The 22520-nt window shown below is 36.8% G+C and overlaps 1 protein-coding gene across 1 annotated transcript in view; it reads right to left on the bottom strand.

Annotated features, from left to right (window-relative positions):
• Positions 1 to 203: 203 nt before the first annotated feature.
• LIN7A (lin-7 homolog A, crumbs cell polarity complex component) overlaps positions 204 to 22520 on the bottom strand; it is a 47361-nt gene continuing 25044 nt past the window's right edge. The window contains exons 3-6 of the mRNA XM_053943990.1: positions 10960 to 11031; positions 8427 to 8636; positions 3858 to 4070; positions 204 to 2319 (exon numbers count right to left, since the gene is read on the bottom strand). Of these exons, the coding sequence (XP_053799965.1) occupies positions 3858 to 4070; positions 8427 to 8636; positions 10960 to 11031 (495 nt within the window). The 3' untranslated portion in view covers positions 204 to 2319. The remainder of the gene's footprint in view (positions 2320 to 3857; positions 4071 to 8426; positions 8637 to 10959; positions 11032 to 22520) is intronic.

Genomic DNA, 22520 nt, shown 5'->3' with positions numbered 1-22520 from the left:
ATATATTTAAATCAGAAATGAAAATACCAGCTATAATCAAAACCATATCACAGGCTTAGGGACAGTGGTTATTTTGAGATTAAGTAGTTGTATGTTTTCTTGATCAGTAAGGGGTATGAAATCAACAGAAAGTTATTTCTTCCTGTTTCCACCTCAAAGTCATTGACAGTTCTTACTGTTAAATGTTGGCAAAGACTAGAATGTTAATTTTAATGTGTATAAATAATTTATTGAATAATAATATATGAAAATGAATTTTATATACATCTCTATATGAATGACAGTCTATTATTGAAATTTAATAATCAGCACATTCCACTCAAATTTTTTGAGGAAGAGGAGGGAAGGAGGTTGAGAGGCAGTTTGGAAAAATGCAGTACAGTGGGCTGACTAAATCTGAATACTTGGTCTCTGAAAATGCAGCTATCAATGTAATCCAAATCACACTGATGAGATACATGACAGTTATATGCAGTCATAATAACAACTTAAATACTGTCAATATTAATAGCAATGCCTGTTTGAGAACAGTTTTAAAATAGGTACGTATAATTTTATTAAGTATAAAAAGACACCGGGCACAGCACAATACAATATATTTCATCTTCAGTTCTGGTAGTTCTCAAGCTCCACTGTCTTAACTGATATTGTCACCAATGATCGTTGAATATAATTACCTCTCTGTATAAAATGAGGCTTCTCTAGATTAATTAATGCTGTTTGGTTTTAAACATACAGTAATTTCCTTTCAATGGCTACTTACACTGATAAAACACTGTCAAGACTATTGGCTAGCCTGCATTTGGTTTCTAACATATGCCATGATACTGCCAATTTACCCTGTTTTGCTTTGTATCTCTCTGTTTGAGAACAGACTCTCCAATTTATTAATTGTTTCTGACTTTGTTCCAAGTTCACAACCAGAACTTCTGTTTCTGACCATTTGTACATTCCATTCCTCACATTACTGAACTTTTACTGACATCATCAGGAGTTTTCAACGTGCAATGACTGTATGGTTTTCCCCCAATCTCCTTTTCTCCTCCAAATCTTTTCTAATGAAGCACAGAAGGCATGTAAAAATGATCTTTTTTTTTTAGGATTTGGTGGTCCATTTTCTTATTTTATTGAAAGCAGATGACATTTATAGACTTCTAGCTTTGACTATCTTCTTTGGAAAAGCAGACATGTAAACTTAAGAACTTACAGATTTTGCTTGCACATTCCAATTCAGTTTAATTAAAAAAAAAAAAAGGTCAGAACTGTAATTTCAAATTGATTAAAATAATAATGTGTGAGTCTTAAAAGAAACAACTCACAGTTCCTCCTCTCTAAAATATATTAACATTAGACTGGAAAATAAATTAAACAATATAGAAGTGCAGAGATTATGCTGTCACAGTAATTATCTGCCAAACAAAGCTTGGTCTTTTGCTAACATTAGCTTACTACATTTGCAATACATGCTAAGCAAAGACCCTACTTCTCTAACAGGTACATTCAGACAATATATATTTTATGGAATAAATATATAATATATCCAGTTATAGATTTCTGAATAGTAACTGTAATAGATACAAGCAATACCTACGTTTAAAAATACAGTTCTAGGCTTCCCTAACTTTACTACTAATAAAATTAAAGTTGACCTAAAACTTTCTCACTCTGTTGATGCATAATAAAATATATGGAAACACCAAGAGTAAAAAGCCAATTGCTTCTACAAATGGAGTACTTTATAAATATAGTAAATTGCTATTTCCAGAGGGCAATATGAAAATTATAAACAGGAAGTTAGGTTAAAACAGCTCTAACGGATATAGTACAAAGTGGTTATGAAGCATGATGTACAAGTTTGATGTCTGTGGCAAAATTTTGAACTGATGGTTTTAATTGTGGAGATAAGTGTAGAGAAAGATCCTGCTCTCAAAAGCAGCCAATCTTAACCTCTTTAAACAAAACTTTCAGTGACTAGAGAAAGCCATCTAGAAATTTGTCAGAGTAAGGAGTGCAAGATGATATCAAACAGAATTATTTGGAAGCCCTGGACTTTGCTGTTTCATAGGGTTTACCAATCATGCTGTTCTCCTTAGGAACAGAGTCACAGAAGTAAAAGGCATCTGTGACCGCTGTGTGCTGAAAAGCCTTATCATGATGGTGCCCTCCCTACAACTCACTTTAGTCTGGTACTGTATATTCTCCAGATGAATTCTGTTTCATGTTCCGGTAGTTGTTTTCTTTTGCTGGAATACTAGAGTACAGCTCTGGTTGCCTGATTACTGAACTCTTGGTTGAGGCTTCTTCTTTCTCGAGAACAACCTAGAATTAAAGAAACACATTGCTCTGAGCAAGCAAAAAGAATTGAGGAATTAAGATGGTGGCTGCCTCTGTCTGCCATTTTTCCCTTTAAATTTAAAATCAGCAAAAATTCCTTACTTGCTAATGAAATTATTTAGGCAACTGAAAAAATAAAAATCTTCATGTGTATGTGTGTCTCCTGCAATGGCTTTGGTTTACATAGAAACCCCAAACTTACTTCATGAAATACTACTGTTTATACCTCTTGTCTGAGTAGAGGCTCTGAGACGGGATTCAAAACCTTATCAGGGCCCTTGTTTGCCTCAACAAATCTGGAATACTGGTGGTCACAGGACAGGGTGTTTACAAGGTGGGTGTTTTCCCCTGAATACCAACAGAGGTCAGTGTCAACACTGATAAGGATGAAACCATCACTGGGAGCTTCAGATTTTGACCATTTGGGGACTTTTTGAGTCACTTATTGACTCTTTTAGTACACCTATACTGTTTTGGGAACAAACAGCTATGAGATGAGGGTTGGAATTTAAGTCATTGGGACATGCTTCCTACTTGATTTTATTTAGGCAAATTGAGCATATCTATAAATGTATTCATAGAACAAACTCTCACTTATTTCAGAAAAACTCCATATACAGAGAACCTCTGAACCTCACACGCTACTGGGAGACTTGCAAGCCTTTTGGAAGTTATTGTGATATTGGATGTCAGTTAACAGTGAATGAAATACTTTGTACCAAACTGTATCCAAAAGTAAGCATTTAGAGGTGCCCTGCAGAGTAACCGGAATGAAGTCTGAGTTCCCTGTTCCAAGGAAGAGGCTTGGAAGACTTTTCTCCACCTACCACCAGCAAATCTTGATGTTTCATTGTAGAGTGGTAAGAGATTAGTTGAAAATGCTTTAAACTGTCTAAATCTGGTGGCATATTCTTATTTGTCATAAATGCCCTAGTTGTTAATAAAAAAAAAAAAAATCCCAGGACTTCTTTCACTTGCAGATAAGCATGAAGTGCATAGTGGCTTTTGATCTCAGGGTTATTAGTAGGAAACTGGCTCCAGAATTTGCTAGTGCCTTTAACCTGTGTTCAAAATGCATCTTTACTGGGAAAAACCAGGTGGAAATGTACCAAAGAATGAGCTCTGATGATCTTGTCTGCAGTAAGTGCTGGCTGAGCCCCCAAGGATACCTCCAGGCCCCTGACTGTCCCCCTTGGGGCTCCCTCCTGTCTACAGCCCAGGACCTCATATCAGCCCCTAGGGCTGTCATCTCCTGCCCCAGCAATGCCAGCAGGGCCAGTCTCCAGCTCCCCATAGCCCTGCCCTTCCCAGCCATGGCGTCCCACTAAACTGGGCCCACTGTGAGCTCATGTCCCAGCCTGTCTCTATCCCCAGGCAGGTGCCCAGGCCTGGGGTTGCCCTGCTCCTGTCTGGGGCTGAGATGGGCTCTGGCAGCAGACACTGCCCTGACAGAACCCTGGAAGTGGCTGGCCCAGGTGGGGTGCTGCCAGTTGACTTTAATGAAGAACAATGAATCCTCTCACCTACGACATATGATTTTGCTGTGTAGTTTGCTGCTGTTGCTGCTGCTGAATGAGCAATTGTTGCTGTTGCCGGCGCCGGGCTGTTCTCAGCTTTTCGAAGCGGGCCTCCATCTCCTCCAGCACCTTGGGAGTGTAGCGCACCACCAGCTTCACACTGTCCTTGGCCGCCTTCAGTAGGTCCACCGCCTTCTCGTGGTGCTCTCCTTCCACACTCTGGGAGCAGAGAGAACAAATTTATAGTGAAAATGGTGCTTTGATCTAGAGCTGTTCTTTTTCATATGGAAAGCGTGTCAGAGTTTTATGTAGTTTCCATACCTTACATATTTAAGGGACCACTAAAAAGAAAGCATTAAGTAAGACTTACGCACTGCTGAGCATGTACTAATTTTCAAGCCCTGATTTCTATGCTAATGTTGCTTGGAAGAACAGTAAATTTCCAAAACAGGGAGGTGACTCAGCTGTTATACAGATTATAATAATATATTATTATAATCTATAATATATTCAATTTCTACCATTAAGTGGACTGACTGGAGTCATATGCCTTTTAGGCATGTGCATTGTTACATACCTTAAGCAAAAGGAAAAAAAATTCTAATAGTGCATGACTGTCCACATGTTGTAGGACATATTCCAAAAAACAAAAGTATCTCTGCACAGAAAAAACCCAACAGCCTGAACATCTGTGACCTTCACATGGGTTTTAGATAATCTAAAAATAAGTATTTTTCATCCCATTTAAAATAAATCAAAGCTTTACTACCTGCTGTGTTTTAAAACTCTTATGTATACCATATTTTTGAAAATATAAGTCTTAACTTAAGAGAAAGTGAACAAAATTTAGTATTGTTTTATACTTTCTTTTTTTTCTTGCAAATCATGGTCAGAATGACATGGAATGGACATTCAGAGGAAATGAGAGGATATTCAGTGGTGTCATTTTCGTTTTGCTGTGCAACAGCATGAACTTAGAACAGCCTATGAATAAACATTGTAACCTCCCAAGCTACATGCAGTAGAAACATTTGTTTGCTTTCAAAATGCTGGATGGTTCTTATTAACACCAATAAGAAATTGCGATTGTTTTGTAGGGGAATAATAAGATGGGGTGTTTTAATACTTCATTCAACAACCTAGCAAACTGCATTTAATTCATGCTTGTTTTCTCTCCTGGTTGTCCCCAGCCTTGTTCTTTCCAATTTAGACAGTATTTTCTAATTAGAAATGAAGGGTTTGACTTTGTTGCTATCCAGGTCAATGGAAAACTCCCATTGATCTGAATAGTAACGATGCAGAATTAAACCTAATGCTTTGAGCCATAAGCAAAGAGGGGAAAAAACAATGGGCAAACATAGTGCTGCTAAATACAAATCCTGCTCTCTGAACACACCTCACTCAGATCTTGACAACCACAGTTTTCAGCTGTTATTAATATGATGGTTAAACTTGGCCTTAATGTCTTTATTGCTGCTTACACTCCAGTTTTCAAGGTATTACCAAAGCTTTACCTGCTTAACAGCAGCTGCAGAAGTGAAATAGCAGAGGCCCTTGGAACAGGGAAAAGGAAAGGGCAAAGGGAGTCGTTTTGCTGTTGGAATGCTTCTGCCTCTGCAAACCTCTAAGGCTGTGCTGGCAAAGGACTGCTGCTGGTATCAGTCATTCCTATACACGGTACTTTGCTGACTGGATTATGTTGGTGGGGGACATGGCAAGGATCTGACACACTCATGTTACTTTAGAACTGCCCACCTAATGGGCAGAATTGGTTTTGAAAGTATATATTTACTTAATATATAATTTTTTATTACATATACTTTTATACACTTATTCCTTTTTTCCATTATTGCATTGGCAGATTGCATCAACGAGAAGGATGAAAAACACTATAGAGACAAGAACAGCTTAAAAAACTGCAGATATTGTGTGGGCAAATACCAAGCATTTCTCTATCCTGGTTCACAGACTTGGCATAAATCTAGAAGAAAAAAATTCACTTTCCTAAAGACGAAAAAGGAAATCTGTTAGCCCACAAGTTGGGAGACTGAGAAGAATGTTTCTATTAGGTATCCCTACACAAATACTTGGTTGACAAATTAGTAATTATAAATCTATTTTGCATCCTTTCTGTATCTGACTCACACAAGATATCTGACAAATGCAGAATCTTTGCCAGATATCAACAGGCACCAGCAACTGTTTTTGTCAAGCCATCTGTAGAGCTTGCTGCTTTCAATTTCCTTTATTTTTAGGGTGTATAGGACAAAAGTATGTAACAAAGTCCCCAGCATAATGAAAAAACACTGTTTTTTAACATGCAGCAAAACAGCTCAAGGAACACTCTTCCCAGTCATGCTGGGAAAACAAATCTGGATCCTGAACACACAGCTCTAATTTTATGTTGCTAATTATGAAGTTGGATAACCATCAGTGACTGAGCACAAACAAGTTACAGATATTTAATTTCATGTCCCACCACTGAACAGTCTGTTCTATTGTACATACTGTACATTATTTGCTTTTCTCCAGCTAAATTAAGAGAACCACAGAATTCACTGTTCACTGGAATTAGTCCCAGTGAACAATGCTAAATTTAGATTTTTTTTTGTCCCATCTCAAGCTGTTTGCAAACAAATAAACACTTCAATAATTTTTGCCTTTTTAAGAATTATATTTTGTGGGATTATTTAGCCCAAGACTGGTTTATGAACAGTTGCTCATTACTATGAAGGTGGTGAGGCCCTGGAACAGGTTGTCAGAGAATTCGTAGATGGCCCATCCCATGAAGTTCAAAGTCAGGTTGGATGGGATTCTGCTGCTCTAGTGAAAGGTGCTCCTACCCATGGTAGGAGGCTTGGAACGAGATAATTTTTAAGGTCCCTTTCAACCCAAACCGTGCTATGATTCTGTGATTATTTCAAGTGCGCAACTTGAATTCAAACTTTTAATTCTGTTGTTTACACTCTGAATACAAAAATATTTCTCTTGCATCTCTAAATCAGCTTTCTCACATGCAATCGGGAATTTTGTACTGTGTTTTTTGCTGCATTACCTAAATAGATATTCTAGAGCACATGCAACAAATTTTTGACTGGACAATCATAAAATAGAGGTGACAAGTGGGTCAAATTCAATATATCTTGACATCTGAATGTTCACCACTTTCCTCTCTGGTCTTTGTCTAGACACTGTTGACAGTAAAAGGATTTTTCAAGAACTATCCATCACTTAGTAAATTGAAACTATTTTCATCTGCCTTTTTAATCACTTGTTGAGAGAAACGACAACAAAATTCTCTGATCAACTTTAAATCAGTGTGAAGTTCAGGCAACCAACTTCCTTAAATACTCCATTTATTTCTTTTTCTTTGAGACTAAATAATCTTTTCAGTGGGTTTTTCTTTCCTTTCTCATTGCTATTTGGTACAAGCAAGTTTTCAGAACTAGTATTTCTCTTTTGAGACCATGATAATTGGAAGAAGAAGTGGTAAAAAATCTGTTTGATATTTTCTGTCTAATATTTTGTTACAAGAGAAAGGGAATAGCTAGTGTTGAGAGAAATAGATGAAAACATAGAAGCATTTTTATTGTTTTTGGCCTTGCAACAAGGAAGAAATTTAAGTTTTAAAGTCTTAGATTTCTGACCAGACTCAGAAACTGCTATTCTGTGCCTTTGATGCATTTAAATACAAGGGTTGATGGAGGTTTGCATGGAAAAAGACTACATATTCATAAAGGGAAGGGTAAGGTTATATGAATAAGTATCCTTATCTTCTCAATACTTTATATTCCTTTGTAAAAGAGCACACAAAACAAAATGAAAGGCAGAATTTGACCTCTGTCATGGAGTCAGAGCCTTATGTGTCCTCTAGTCCAACAGCCTCTTTTTTTTGTAATGTCCATGTTGACATTCACAGTGAAATTACTACAAAATACTCCACCTTGATTTAAAAGAAAAATTACCATGAAAAAAACGTATCTTTTTACCAAGCATATATACACCCTGTATGGGAGCATTTGTACTGCTGACAAAGATATCACAGCTGGATGAATACCACTAAAAGAAATCTAGAATGTAGATTCTAGATTTGCATATCTCCACTGCATATCAGCACCAAATGTGCTGACCAAATTTCTTTCAATTTTATGTGTTGAAAGGCTTTGAAGGTCACAAAACTACAGAAGTGCCACTGTGTCATCACTGTGCTTGGAAAGGGCTGTGTGCCTTAAAAGCTACAAAATGAAAGAATGACACTCTGTTATTAAACTTTTACTGCAAGAGGAATTTACAGAATTATCAATTATCATTAAGGATACAGGTTCCTTGTAAATTAGGCAGGTGATGTGGATTTGAAATGAAGCTCTTCAAGCACTCTCCATTACAACAGAAATTATAATGGCACAAAATTGTTGGTGGAGCTCTGCCTCGTTGCACCACAAATGCACACTGAAGGTCTCTCACAGAACAAATTATTTTTGTTTCATGTGGCTCCATTTTAAATCATGATGTTAGAACATCTGTGAAAAATGAAAATCCAGATGAATATGAAAGCTCTATCAAATTTCCACATACCACTCCATTAACTGAAAGCAGCTGGTCCCCACGTTTGAGCCCACCATGCCTTTCTGCCACTCCTCCAGGAATGATGCGAGAAATATAAATAGGTGAATTTTGTTCCCTTCCTCCCATAACATTAAAGCCCAGGCCTTCCTCAGTCTTTGGCAGCTCCACCACTCGTGGGTGTGAATGGCCTTCACTTGCAGCAAATGCAGCAACTGTTGCCTGGAAGAAAAAAATGATTGATTTGGCTATTTAAGGATAACAGTGATAGACACTTCGTTGTTCGCTTGAAGGAAGAATTCCTTCCTGTGAAAACATTTCAGTATCTTACTCTGACATTTTTGATTATCTGAAAATATTTTAAAAACACCAAATTCTATGCCAATGTTTCTGAAATAAAGGAATAAAGAGTTTAGGTGACTTGTCAAAGATAATACAGAAAGTTACCAGCAGAGCCAGAAGTAGGCACCAGGAAGCCTTACTCTGTGGTGGTGCACCCTTATGATCATTAGTGCATTTCTTCTTTGCCTTTTCACAGGGAGAAAATTTATTCCTGTGGGTTAAGATAATGGGATCTCTAATGTGTTCCTAGTTGAAATTAAGTGGATGAACTGATTTTTTAACTCTGTGCTTTGCTTTCAGAGTTATGGAATTATTTATTTTAAATCCTCATATTATTAAATTAAAAATTTAATTTATAATCTTTGTGAAGTCTTGCAAACTATATAACTTCTGGAACAGGAATAGGAGGTTTTGTTATATAATTCTGTCAAAACTTTTAACTGTTAAATCTTAAGACAAAACCAGATACATAAATCAATTAGAAAATCTAGATTGTTTAACTTATTCCAGGGAAAAAAAACAAAGAGAAGTTATATATTGTAAAGCTTGCATCCAGGAAAATATTAGATTTACACTTGATTTATCACTACAAGCATTTTCTTACTTATTGGTCTTAATATTAATGAATCATTAAATAAACATTAAGAAAATATATTTTTAAAAATGTATTTGTAGTTCAAACTGCTTGAACAATTTTGCATCACACTAATATTTTTGAGCATTCTATAATGCTTATGCTTAATTGAAGCTAGTGGATGTGACATAATGGATCATTCCCAATTACATGTTTTTGCACATGCAGAACTTGTCATCATGCATACATATCATGTCAGACATGAATGCAGTAGGAGAATGAAATGCAGACAGCCCAGAAATAACCAGGAAATATTGCGATATTGAAACATTGCTCTGTAATCTGCTGTTCTATATGAGTAAGAAATGAGAATGGGAAACACTAATTGGACTTCTCCCCATTTACTAAATAACATAGCAATAATTTCTATGTCTATCTGCAATGTAAACAAATCAGGATTTTATATACACATTTCTCCATATAGAACGAAAGATCTTACAAATTTACATTGACCATTAGCTTTCAATTAGATGGTTAAAATAAGGAAAACGGCCTACAGAAAAGAAAGTCCTATTTAATATGGAAAATACACGGCAATTTAGAGTATATTAGGTTATTTGCTGCTATTATAGAGTTTGCTTCCCTAAAATACTCTTAAATAATTTTGTAACACACTCCCAACCTTCCTCTTCTGATACAGCTATAAGTTAAAATATCTGAACATAAATACTTAATGGTAAGAGGTCTTAGTTCCACTAGGATTCAGGGAGTTTATGTTCACAGGAATGGGACCATAAAGAAGTATCTCTAAAAAAGATTTATGTGTTTTGCAATTTATTTTGCATAAAATCTGCTATACCACATAAAAGACAGTGTTTTGTGCAAAATGATAATGGGAAAAAGAAAGTCATGGTGGACCCCCTTGTTTGGAAGCACCTATTTTTGTGCATATTATGAAAATACAGAGCATATTTCATACTGGCACATAGAATGGGTTCTTTCATGGTTGTGTGAACTCTAATCATTTCAGCAGCAGCAGAAACATAGCTGTCATTGTCTTAGGATACAAGAAAGGCAGGTCCACATGGACAAAGAGACTATATTTTATTAAAACAGGCAATGTATCAGAAAAAAACTCAGGCTTACATTTAGCTGTGGAGTCTATAAAATGTTGATCAGGCCATTTCTGTCACTCTTCATCCTTACCATTTGCTCAGTACCTACAGCTCCCATTAGTTAAAAGGGGAATTTTGATTGTTTAGTTTCTACCTCCCAAATAACTGTGTCCTCTCTGGATGAGATGTATGGGAAAACAGTCCATTAAAATATTGGTTGTTGCAGGGAGACTGCCACAGAAGAACCAATAGATTTGCTTTTGCAAAGCAACTTTTTAAAAAGCATCATATTCCATAAAATCATTCTCTTTTCTTAAGCTACAGAAGCAGCATAAAGGTTGAAATTTTCCATTATGATTGTTACCTGGGAAGTAGCACTGGTTCTAGACTCTGGGCTGCCACTGATGTCTAAATTTTCTTACAGTGTACACACGAATACCTGAAATACACACGCGCACAGTCAATTACTAGATCACTTTGGTAACACATATTTCAACAGCTGCACATATCCTACCTTTGCAGTGGCCCTGGCTCGGAATTCGGGGCAGCCATTAACAGTTATGGTTTCATGCATGTATTGATACACCTAAAATGTTCATGAAAATAAAATGGAATTAATTATAGAAGCAAAACAAGGACTTCGTCTTAACCCAGACAGGAGAGTCCCTTTCCCTCACAGAACTGACTTTCATTAATGCTATATTCATGAAGTCACATAGTCAAGTGTCTGCTAAACTTGAGCAGGCTTAGGTTAACAGAGAACATCAATCTGTGTTTCTCGTGATAATTTCAAAACTTAACTTACATCTTCTAACACAACTCCCTTCCATTCTCTAGCAAGTAGTTTCCTAAAACCAGCTAAGTTCTATGTTTTCAAAATTTGTGTTTCCAGGCAACTGACTTGAATGCAAATGATCTGAACTGACCTGAGTGGTGCGTCAGTCTCCAACAATGACTTCTTTGGTCTCTGAACTTTCTTATGAAAGTCTTATAAAAGACTTAGGAAATTGACGTTAAAAAAATACGTAAGCTGCTCAGCATACAGAAGAAGAAAAATGCTGCTCAGCTGAAGAATGGAAGTGAAAATAGCTCTGGAGAAAGGTCACAGTACTACCTCCCATCAACCATAACTAGGAATGTGAAAAGGGTTGACCGTCTGGTAGGTCAGGTCGGACATGGTCAATGAGTAAGATTATCCTTTAAAAAGAAATTGTACATACACATAAACTATATAAAATCAACATTGCCAGTATATGTAACTTTCTGTCATTTTTTTTTTTCTGGTATACACTTTTGGTTCACTTTCCCTGGTCCTTATCTCTCCATTTTAAACATCTCCAGTAAAGAGAAAGGAAAAGGCTTTGTCTTACATTGCCTTTGCTCTCTAGATTTGTCACACTCTCAGAGCAAAATTAACAACCAAAGCCTTGATACTAGCCAGTATTTTGAAAGCAAACCTAAAAAATAAAAGTATTTATATATAACATACAGAAAGTTTTTTGGAAGACAAAGGTGAATGCAAACAAACCAAACCTTTTCTTTAACTGTCTTATAAAACCAACAAACTTAAAAAGGAAGTTGCTACATGCTACTGATTTACTTTGGGTATTTTCTCGACCTAATTAATCAGAAATTTTGTCGTTTCATATGCTCTATGTCTCAGCTGCACTTCTTATCAGAGAGAACCTTTGCTGGTAAAGTATAATAGTTTTTATAGCAATCTCCTTAGGTTCCTTGAGGAGTGCAGATTCAAATGTACTTTCAAAAATAAATTTAACTTTCACTCATTTGCGGATGCTTTAGCAGAAGAGCCAATATTTTCCCCTTTGGTAAATGTTACTTTGGCAGAGAAGTACTTAACTGACCTACAATGCCTTGTCCCATTGATAGTCCCATCCCCCTGGCCTGATGACTTGTTATGCAGTACCATAACGATGCATCTCTCCCCACTGAGCTTGTTAATATGAAACTTAACACACTGACAAACATATGCTGCAAACATCGTAACAGAATTAAGATTTGTGGCTCATTTCTGACTTCAGTGGACAGACATACTGTTAATAAAGCACTATTAACTAGCAGAATTTTTGGGGATGACTTATCCCCAGACCTTTTTTCTTGGGATATCATATATAAGGAAAAGGCAGAAAAGGAACGCAGATAACAAATGCGATACATTTCAGAGATCTAAAGTATGACGAACACTTCTAAAATACAGCAAAAGATTCTCTGTCTTGACTATTGTCATGACTATTGTCTTGATTTGACTATTGTCTTTGTCTTGACTATTGTCAGCACAGAACTGAATTTAAAAAAAATATCTGAGACAAGGGGATCATGCTGAAAATCTTCTTGCTTTCTCCATTTGAAATGAAATCTTGCTTCCATTGGGAACATTGACACTGACCACAGCAGAAACCTGGATTTTGCCCTTATTTGTAAGCATTTGGGAAAAGAAAGTTTTTTTATGATCTCTAAAGGATTTCTGCTTTCTTATGTTTTAGTACTGGATGATACCATCATACAAATGGGTTGAGCCTACATACTCAGCATTATACTGCACAGATTTGTTCAGTGTTTATTGTATTATGCTGTAGGACTTATTATTACCTAAGAATAATTACTACATTATATAAGAAGAATAATTGTATATAATTGCAGTAATGAATCATTACATACTTTTTTCTTCAAAACCTATAGTGTACTGAACCACTAATAAGGCTGTATTTTCTTCAGATTTCCCTTCATCTTAGAACATGACAGCAGATTTTACATATTGTTTTTGCTTGCACAGCTTTAAATGCTGTGGCTTCCTAAAATGTCTAAAGGCACATATTTGAATATTGAACTATTACGACATTAAATTGCTTTGAAAACAGGTCACAGTATTTCATACAGAGGAACAGTTACTAAAAAGTTCTTTAAAATATTAATGACTAAGGTTGATAGTCACAAAGGTGAGCTGATAATGATACATTAATTTCATTGTTTGTTAGGTTTGAAGTCATATAACTTCCTGTTGACTGCATCCTATCAGTATCTAGTTGGTAGACTTTTTAATATTCAGTATCCTGGTAACTAATTTGTATAGTGGTGAAAGAACAGACCCATGAGTGTGTGATTAAATTAGTAAGATAAAAAATAATCCATCAGCTCAAAAACTTCTGGAAAAATATGATAAATAGTGTCATATAATCCTTGGGTAATCTGTAAATTCTCAATTCTAACAGATTTAAAATGTTATTCAGCAAATAATTATTAATGATTGTGGTATCCATACCACAGTTCTTACAGAAAAGGAGTCCTGCATGTCAGATCTCACTGTCTTTAAGCAACAGATGCAACCAGTCTTGAATATTTGCTTGAGGCATTTATGCTTTGCATAGATCTAATTATCCTATTTGTTAAATAATCCTGAATGTAATTTGAGTTTAAGAATGACAAAACATAAACACCCACATAACTTTCTTATTATTGAGTCAGTTTGACAAACAAACACAGATTAATTGTACCTGTTCCACCAAGTCCCTTAAACTCTTTGTAAGGTTCAGATCTAATCAGGGGGCATTTTTGCAATGCACTGAAGTCCATAAACAAACGTTGTTTGTTTTCCTGTAGCCACACTAAGCCCTTTATCTATGCTGTTCTCAGCACCACCTTAGCCATGATTTTAGCACAACAAATCAATTCTGCTCCCTTTTCTATGTACACAGAACACACAAACTGAAAATTTCTTTGTTCTCAGACTGTGTAAGGTGGCATTTAAATCCTCCTGGTATGAAATATAGCTTCTTGTTGTATCTACTGTACGTGACAAGTAATTGATATGGATTTAAAAAATATTTTCTTTCAATTCCTACTATTATCTGTACATCTGATAATATTTTTAGCATATAACAATTCTCCTGAATCCAACACTGTCATCCTAAAGATGCCTGTATAAGATCTATTGTAGCTTTCTTTACTTAAACAAATTATCAGTCAATATAGAAAAAGACAAAGGCACATATTTTATTTTAAAGCATTTGAAGATCTCCCCTGTAGGATATTTACTAAAGAAGTATTTTAAAACAGTGACCTTTGTTGACTCTGATAGATGAATCATTTTGAAAGACATCATTGTTTAGTATGATTGAGCTGAAGAAAGAAAACTGACATCACAGAATCACAGACTGGTTGAGAATGGAAGTGACTCTAGAGGTCATCTCATTCAACTGCCTTGCTCAAGCAGGGCCACCTAGAGCCAGTTGCCCAGTACAGTTACTAGATGATTACTATATGTTACTAACTTGAAAAAGAGCATATCTATTTTTGTATGTAGAGCTATATGTCTTTTGAGTGTCTGTAAGACTGCAGAGGTGTTTAGTAATATTATTTACTGATGGACTTCATACACAGCTTGATGGTCTAGTGCCTAGGGAAAAGAGTTTCCACACTTAATTAGTAATAGAGATTAAATTACAGGTGAAATGTCAATGTTTCAAGACACAAACCTGCAGCTGGAAGGTAAATTGTAATGTTTCAGATAATTTCTCCCCCCCAGTGATTTCTACCAAAACTGTGAGTGTCTGTGCACAGAATGTTCATTGGGTAAAGGCATGCTGCAGGCAGGGGTTTGTTCACACAGATCTCATTTGTGCTGTGGAGCAAGATGTACTCGGCTTTGTTTTCTCTTTCCTGTGGAGCACAGAATACAACATGCCCACCGAGCAATACTCCTGAAAGCACAAATACAGACCTCAGACTTTTTTCAGCTTCTGCAGGTAGTCTCCTCACACGTAACCAGAAGTTATTCTCCCACACTACTCAAAGATTACAAAAAGAGTGCAGGAGGTAAATTACAGCTAGAAAATTTGAACTTGGAAGTGAATCCTCCTTGTACTATGTCAGCTCTCACAGGCACAGAGAAATGCACAATTTATTACCTCTCCCAGCAGGAGCTGTAGTGAGTCTGATGCAACAGGTATTATTGTTATGATAATGGGCCTCATCCACCCCGCATTCAGCTGGGAGGCAAAGCAGCTGGTTTAAGATTACTGGAGAGCAGGAAGGGGAACAACCTTACAGATAATTCAGGAGCTACCTTCTTACCAAAAATAACTCCATACAGACTCATAACAAAGTTATTTAGGGCTTGGCTATTTAAGCCAATACAAAGCCGTAGAAGGTCCAAGAAAAACACTGCACTTCGCAGCCTGTTTTGTAAAGGTGTCTAGAAGTAGTATTCTGTTTACAACCTGAATGATGCAGCATCTTTTCTGACGAATTCTCTAAGACAGAATTTAATTAAACAATTTTATTCCATTAACTTCCGTAAGAGGTATTTAGTGATTCATCCCCTGATGAAATATGTAATTCTAAGTACAACTGTACTTACAATAATGATGCTCAACTTTAGGACAAGCTGATTTGAACACCAGAAGAGCAGAGGTATGAGGCAGAAGTCATTTTACAGCAATGAATAGGTGCTCAGAAACCTCCCATAAACAGAGTACATTGCAATTCAGACCTGTGACGTAGCAAGCCCAGATACATCTTCTGAAATTTCTAAGTGGGGAAGTAACCTTTTTTGAAAATGTTAGGGGTTTCTTAGCATGAGATCATACATGTAAGTAGTTATAATCAGCTGTGTTTCCACAGTGCCTGCAGTATGATAAAAATAAAAAGACATAAAACGCTTCCTTCAAGAAGACACAACCTAAATAAGTGACTTAGGTAAATCATAGGTAAGCATGTAAAAGGGTGAAATGAAGAAAAAACCTGCAAAAAGACTGATAAATGACATTTAAAATATATATTGGCATCATCTAGGTTTAGCGCCTTTGCCATATTTTTTGTTGCTTCAAGTGTAGAGAAGAATTGTATATCTATTTTTGGAAGAAGACCTACAAGGAAGGGAAGACAAGAGCCTGACAGACAGTACAGAGGGGAGAGTTAGCCTGAGAAAAACCAGAGCAAGGAGGACATAATTGGTTTCACTGCGCTTCTGTAGTCATGTCAATGGAACAGTGTACATATGTGCATCCTTGCAGAACTGATGCTAAGCTATAAAAGAGAGATTGTTATTTACTTACACCTCATACTATGCATCTGCCGTCAACCAGCTGAATCCCTGCTCTTCCTAATTGCCTTTGTATGTTGGAGTGGATGATAAATATTTTTCCCTTCTAAGATGTCAAGCAAAAAGAAGTATCTTAATCAGTCTTTTACCATAGTGAGAAGGGTAGAAGATGCTTTATTCAGCGTAGTTGCTGGCCTCTCTTCTGCCCTCCTCTCCAAATCTGGAGCAAACTCCCAGGACTTCAGTGTCCTTCTGCTCTGAGACCCACATTTCATTTCACTTGATGCATGAACCAGTCCTTGGGGCAGGCCAGGAGAATGCCCAATCTTGTGACTGGGAGAAGTTACAGAGCAAAGGTGCACTGAAGAGCTGCAGGCCTCTCCACGGTGGTGCCTGTGAATCCCTTGTTTCTGAGAGCAAATGCCACCTGCAGCACAAATTGGTTTTGTCTCTCCCGCTCTACTTTGTTTTCATCATTTTTGACTCTTTCACATTCTGTTTGGCATTTTTCCTTACCCATAACCTCTTGTCTATATTTTCCATCCTTAATCCAACATATTTATGTCTGTGGAAAGGAATGCATTCATTTGTGTGCCTGGACAGACTGCCCTTGAGCTGTGCTTCAGCACCCAATTTAGATCAAACTTGACCACATCAGTGAGCAAGGCTTAAATGCTACAAAGGTTAGAAGAGACTCTGGTAACCCCTTGTACAACATAAACCATGGAATCTTACCTGGTAATATTTTACACCAATATTTTACGCCATTTTTGCGTGTACTACAGACTTCAAGAACTCAAGAGTTTTCAAAATCTCTGCTCCTTATGGTAGGTTTTCTGAAATTTCAAACAGTATTTGCCTTTCTACAAAATTACTTACAAACAGATCTAATTATCCATCTAAGACAATGCCTGAACAGATGATGACATAAAAAAAAAAAAAAAACATGTCAAACACAACTGAAAGTGTGTATATTAGCAGCAAGGAGGCATGCAGCTGACCCAGCCACATTTCATCTTTCATAATTCCTCTTTCGTAATGACTTTTTACATCTGAAAACTTACTCAAGCTCAAAACCAAAGCAGTGGAGCACTTCCATTCAGCTATAACCTTGTGGTAGCTCAATGAAAGTGGAAAATATCTAGTGACAGTGTGTTAAGTTTATCTCTTGAATTTCAGATGGAATTTCTGGTTTTGTGCTTGTGTTCTGCTTTTTAAAAATCATCTCATGTGATAAGCATGCTTGGGAAAGCACATTTACATCTTTAAGAGCATGTTTTCTCCAGAACTATATATTTATACAGAGCTATAGCCTCTTGCTAAGATACTGTACTAAACACTGTCATACACCATAGTCTAGAAGACAGTAGTTCCATTTGGTAGTTGAAAGCAGGCTGATTTTCTCTCCTATCAATCTAGTTGACTCAAAAATATTAGCATTGTGTTAATAGATACTTTTATCTTTGGTAGTTAATTAAAAAAATTGGGGAAGAGACTATTCTGAATGACTAAAAAGAAAGAAAATTTGGTAACTGTCTAAATAGCAGTGCTTGTGAGGGACAGACTCCCACAAAACCACTGGTTGTGGGAGAACGCCATGGATGTGATGTATACACACCACAACTTCAAGTTTACAATAAACTTAGATTCTTCTTAAACAAGATTTGAGTAAATGAATCACAAATGAGCAAAATTAATTTGCTCAAATGAATTTGAGCAAATGAATCACAAAAACCCATTTTGTTATAGGACTATGACAAGTGTTTGAGTAATCCCAACAGAAGAAGAATTAGGCAATCTTACACCCAAGCTCACAGTGTATATTCTGTACATAATCTTCAGTCTGTCCCTGAGTGCAAGCTGACAAAAGTTCTCTGATCAGTATCAACAGGACAAGTCGATAGGTACCTGTGAGTACAGAGAGGTTGAAATGGCTGAAAAGTTCCTTTGAGAGGAAGGCATGTGATACATTATTGTTCCTACTGGAAGCACTAACATGTCTATATTATCTAAGTTGTTGCTTGCAGCTACTGAATTTTGATAACTAAATTTGAAAAAGCTGCTGACAACTAGTCTGTATTAATGAGCTATTTATATCAGAGAGAATGTGGTCATTCAAGGTTGCTGGCATTCTGAATATTTTTACATGATAAGCTCTCATTAGCCTTTCAGCAGTTACATGTTTGCATTGGAAAAACCACTGGTGTCTATTTTCAAAACATTGCATCATTTTCACAATTGCTGCAGCAATCCCCTTCCATGAAGTAACACAGCATGGATGTTGCCACAAGATGCCATAGGGGTGCTAACCCATTAAAAAGCACAAACCAGTAAATGAAATTCAGGCTTGTTTAACAACTTGAGGAAATGAGACAGTTAATTTCAGACCACGTGGAAGAAATATTATGAATGTTTGCTTTAGCATTTTCATTGAGGATATTTTATATAAATGTTTCCTTCTTTAGGGGATGGGGGTTATGGAGGAAACTAGGTCAGTTTTACCAAAGTGAAAAAACTGATCCGAATACCGATGCATTACTAAGCTGTCCTTAGGCAGTAGGAAAAAAACCGCATGGGCCTGAGACATTGTTAAAAATAAATGAAGTATAATCACTACAAAGGTATAATATTTTAATTTGGGGTGAAGTACTTCATGAAGGTTCAAGCTAAAGGGGAATTTTTTCTTTTTTTTGTGTGGAAAACGGTGGTGTGCACTGTGCTCTGACAGTATCTGTGGTGGTGTCAGAAAGTTTTGGTCCCTGAGCTCTTGCCATATGATGCTGTGTCTGTCCAAGAAACAACCCAACAGGGGTTACAGGCCGGGGCCAGAATCTCTTTCCTCCCTTATGTGTGAGCAGAAGTATGTAGCAGATGTACCCAAAAATGCATGCTGTCACATCCTCTGCACATATTGGGTGAGTCAGTTGAAACACTTCTGGTGTTGCTGTTAGGAAACACAAGATCTGTGTGCTCCCTCTTCCCTCCAGTGTCAGTTCTGTCTGGAGTCATCGCTGACACTCTGAAGTCAGTAGGAAGTTGCTTAATACCCTTTTAAGAATAAGGAAAAACAGACTTTTATTTGCAAGTAAAAACTACTTATACGAAGAACAAGAAAAATATAATTGGATCATTTAGTTTACTTCCTATCTTTTGCATGCTGTCCTATATTCTGCTCTAAGTCAATGGGAACTATGATCTGGCATCTTTAAAATAGTGTTACAGGTGTTGCAGAAACTGTATCCTTTGCAATCACTAAACCTTAGCAAAATACAGTCCTAAAAGTCTCTTCTGCTGTTTCTACTTATACTGGGATAAAATTTGTCTGATTAGTTAATTCCCAAAAGACCACTTGGAACTCACAGCCTATAATTTACCACTTTCTTAGACCTCGCTGCCAGTTACTTTTGAGTTAAAAAATACACCAGGCATTAATAAACACTAATACCCTTCACTTCATCAGTAAGTCTGTATATGCTGTTGAGGCTGACATATGCAACAGCCATATTCCAAACTTTAGCAGATTTGTCAAAACCTTACCAAAATGAGCACCTGGATGAAACATGACATCATCATGCAGGCTCATCTCAAATGTTCCTATCAAGCTGAGAAGGCAGAGGGAAGGAAGTGTGGGTCTACAACAAGGAAGGAAACTACTGATGCTTCTTGTTTTAAAGGACAACAAAAATATAGACAAAATAGAGTTTTAAAACAGTTTTACAATTTCTTTTCTTAAATAAATGGAGATTGAGCAGCATTTCTCAGGAGTCTCACCAGTGACATCGGTTAAGAGGCAGCAGAAGGATACTGAAGCAAAAGAAGGCATAAAAAAGGTGCAGTGGCTTCCAAAAATCTGTCACTTATTAATATTACTCGGTAGTTAACCTTGCTGCTGATTCCTCTCAAGAGGAAGAAGCAGGCTTGAGATAAATTGCAGCAGAGGCTGTTCTGTTTATTCTGAAGAGTTTTATGTAATCAAATAGGATACTGCAACAATAAACTAAAATGATAATGCAAGCAAACAAAAAAGATGCTGAGAGGCACCACAAATGTTCCACTAGAGTCACCTTCCGTAGCACATGCAGCTGCAGCTGTGTGCCAAATTGAGAACATCACCTGACCACCACTCAGTTTTAGTAAATATGATACAGCCACACAGATGAACTGTACAAGACATGTGATTGTTTTGAGTCTTGCAGGACTCTTGAAGCACTAAAGTATTTATTTATCTGTTGTAAAAGGCACAGTTACACATGCACAGTGTAAGTATAATTAGATGTATAGCCACCAGCCAACTCTAAAAAATGATCTTTAATCAAAACCAGTGGGAGAAAGCAACTATTAAAGACCCATGGTACAGTCTGGTCCCAGATTCTAGAGTACTCTATCTCTGAAATCTACATATTTAGCACTAGGCAGCTAAAACCCAGATGACAACAGCAGCTGTTTTAAATCTCCTGCAGTGAAGTCATGAAAGTGGTAGGAACTCAGTAATTGCACAGAGACTAAATAATTCCTTCTCTCAGATAATGCCTGGGCAGCTTGGTAAATTCATATACTTGCCATTAATGAAAGCCATCTGCTAAGTTACACGGCAATCATTTCCAAAAGTTCTCATTCATGGCATCCAGGGCTTGTGAGCAAGAGTAATGCCTCATTGTTTTTCAAAATTGGAGTAATTTCTGATTACGTTCACCTTAAAAAATAGCATATATTTTAACACAGTAGGGTAATTAAAAAATAAAAAAGTTCTGTGTTTACTGCTAACTTATGCTTTTCTGCTGAACTTCCTCAACGCCTAATCCAGCATGGTGGCAAGACAAAGAGCAGACAGCTCATCTTTAGAAATCAGATTTTTTTATTATCTAATAAACATACATTACAAATCCTTCTTTCAACTCATCATTATAAGTACAGTACCTGCAACCAGGAGGCAGAAGGCAAAATTCTGTAAAACATGAATACATTACTACTGTGACATACCATCATATTTGAGCCAAGTAATGCCCTTTCCTCTCAGTGAGGAAAGTACTCATTTAGTGGAAACTTATATCATTATTTTATGTGGCTTTTCATTGCTGGATGGTGGAAATGAAAAAGGGATGGAAAGGTACAGTAGAAAATTCTTGCAAATGCTACACAGCCCCAGAATTCAGGTAAACTGAACTGGTTTGGCTGCCATTATAATGTACTCCAATATCTAAAAAAAGAGAAAAAATAACAAAACTTTACAATTAACATCCAGGAATACAAATTTTATTGAAAAGTTACAAATAAATCAATACATAAGCATGTAAAAATCTGAATTAAATTGGTGAATTTGCACAATTCCATATTTGCTACTGCATGAGTTCTACTACTAAACTAATGGTGCAGTGAATAAGCTATCAGGAACTCTAGAACAAGTTATAACAAGGTATCAGACTAGCCTAAGGAGAACACTGCTTCCCAGCCAGTCTAATGAGGCATCATGCTAATACAACCATAGTGGTTTTGTGACCTGAGGTAGAACACTGAGCTGATAAATCTCTGTCACTTTACTCCTATGTGTTGTCCTATTGCCCTTCTGTTTACTAATTGCCTTATTAGTAAATCTGGCATATCAATTCTGCTCAAGCTGACCAACCGTATGGTTTGCACGGGCAAATGTGACAGCAGGGGTTCTTTATAGGTCAGGCTTCCTACTGAGCTTTAATCACAGTTCTGTTCTGTGAATAATAGCAGTAAGTCTTCTCAATACGTTTTTTTTTCCAAGCTTGCATCTTATAATTTAAAAACTTCAAATACTGGGCTTGCCCTGTGGAGATGACAGACTGAGCAAAATTGTATTTCTCCTCCTGTAAAAAATATGCAGCTTCCAGCAAAAATAAAGCATTAAGACAGGGCAGAATTTGGACTCGGGGGCTTACCTTGGTGCCAACTGAGAGAATTTGGCCTGCTGCACCTCCATTTTTATAAGGACTCATGAGGCAGAAAACAATGACATTCTGCTTTCAGACACTAGATCTGGGATGTGG

The sequence above is a fragment of the Vidua chalybeata genome, chromosome 5, assembly GCF_026979565.1.
Source record: "Vidua chalybeata isolate OUT-0048 chromosome 5, bVidCha1 merged haplotype, whole genome shotgun sequence".
Lineage (NCBI taxonomy): Eukaryota > Metazoa > Chordata > Aves > Passeriformes > Viduidae > Vidua > Vidua chalybeata.
The sequence above is the reverse complement of the archived record's forward strand: the minus strand, read 5'-3'. Positions and strand labels throughout refer to the sequence as shown.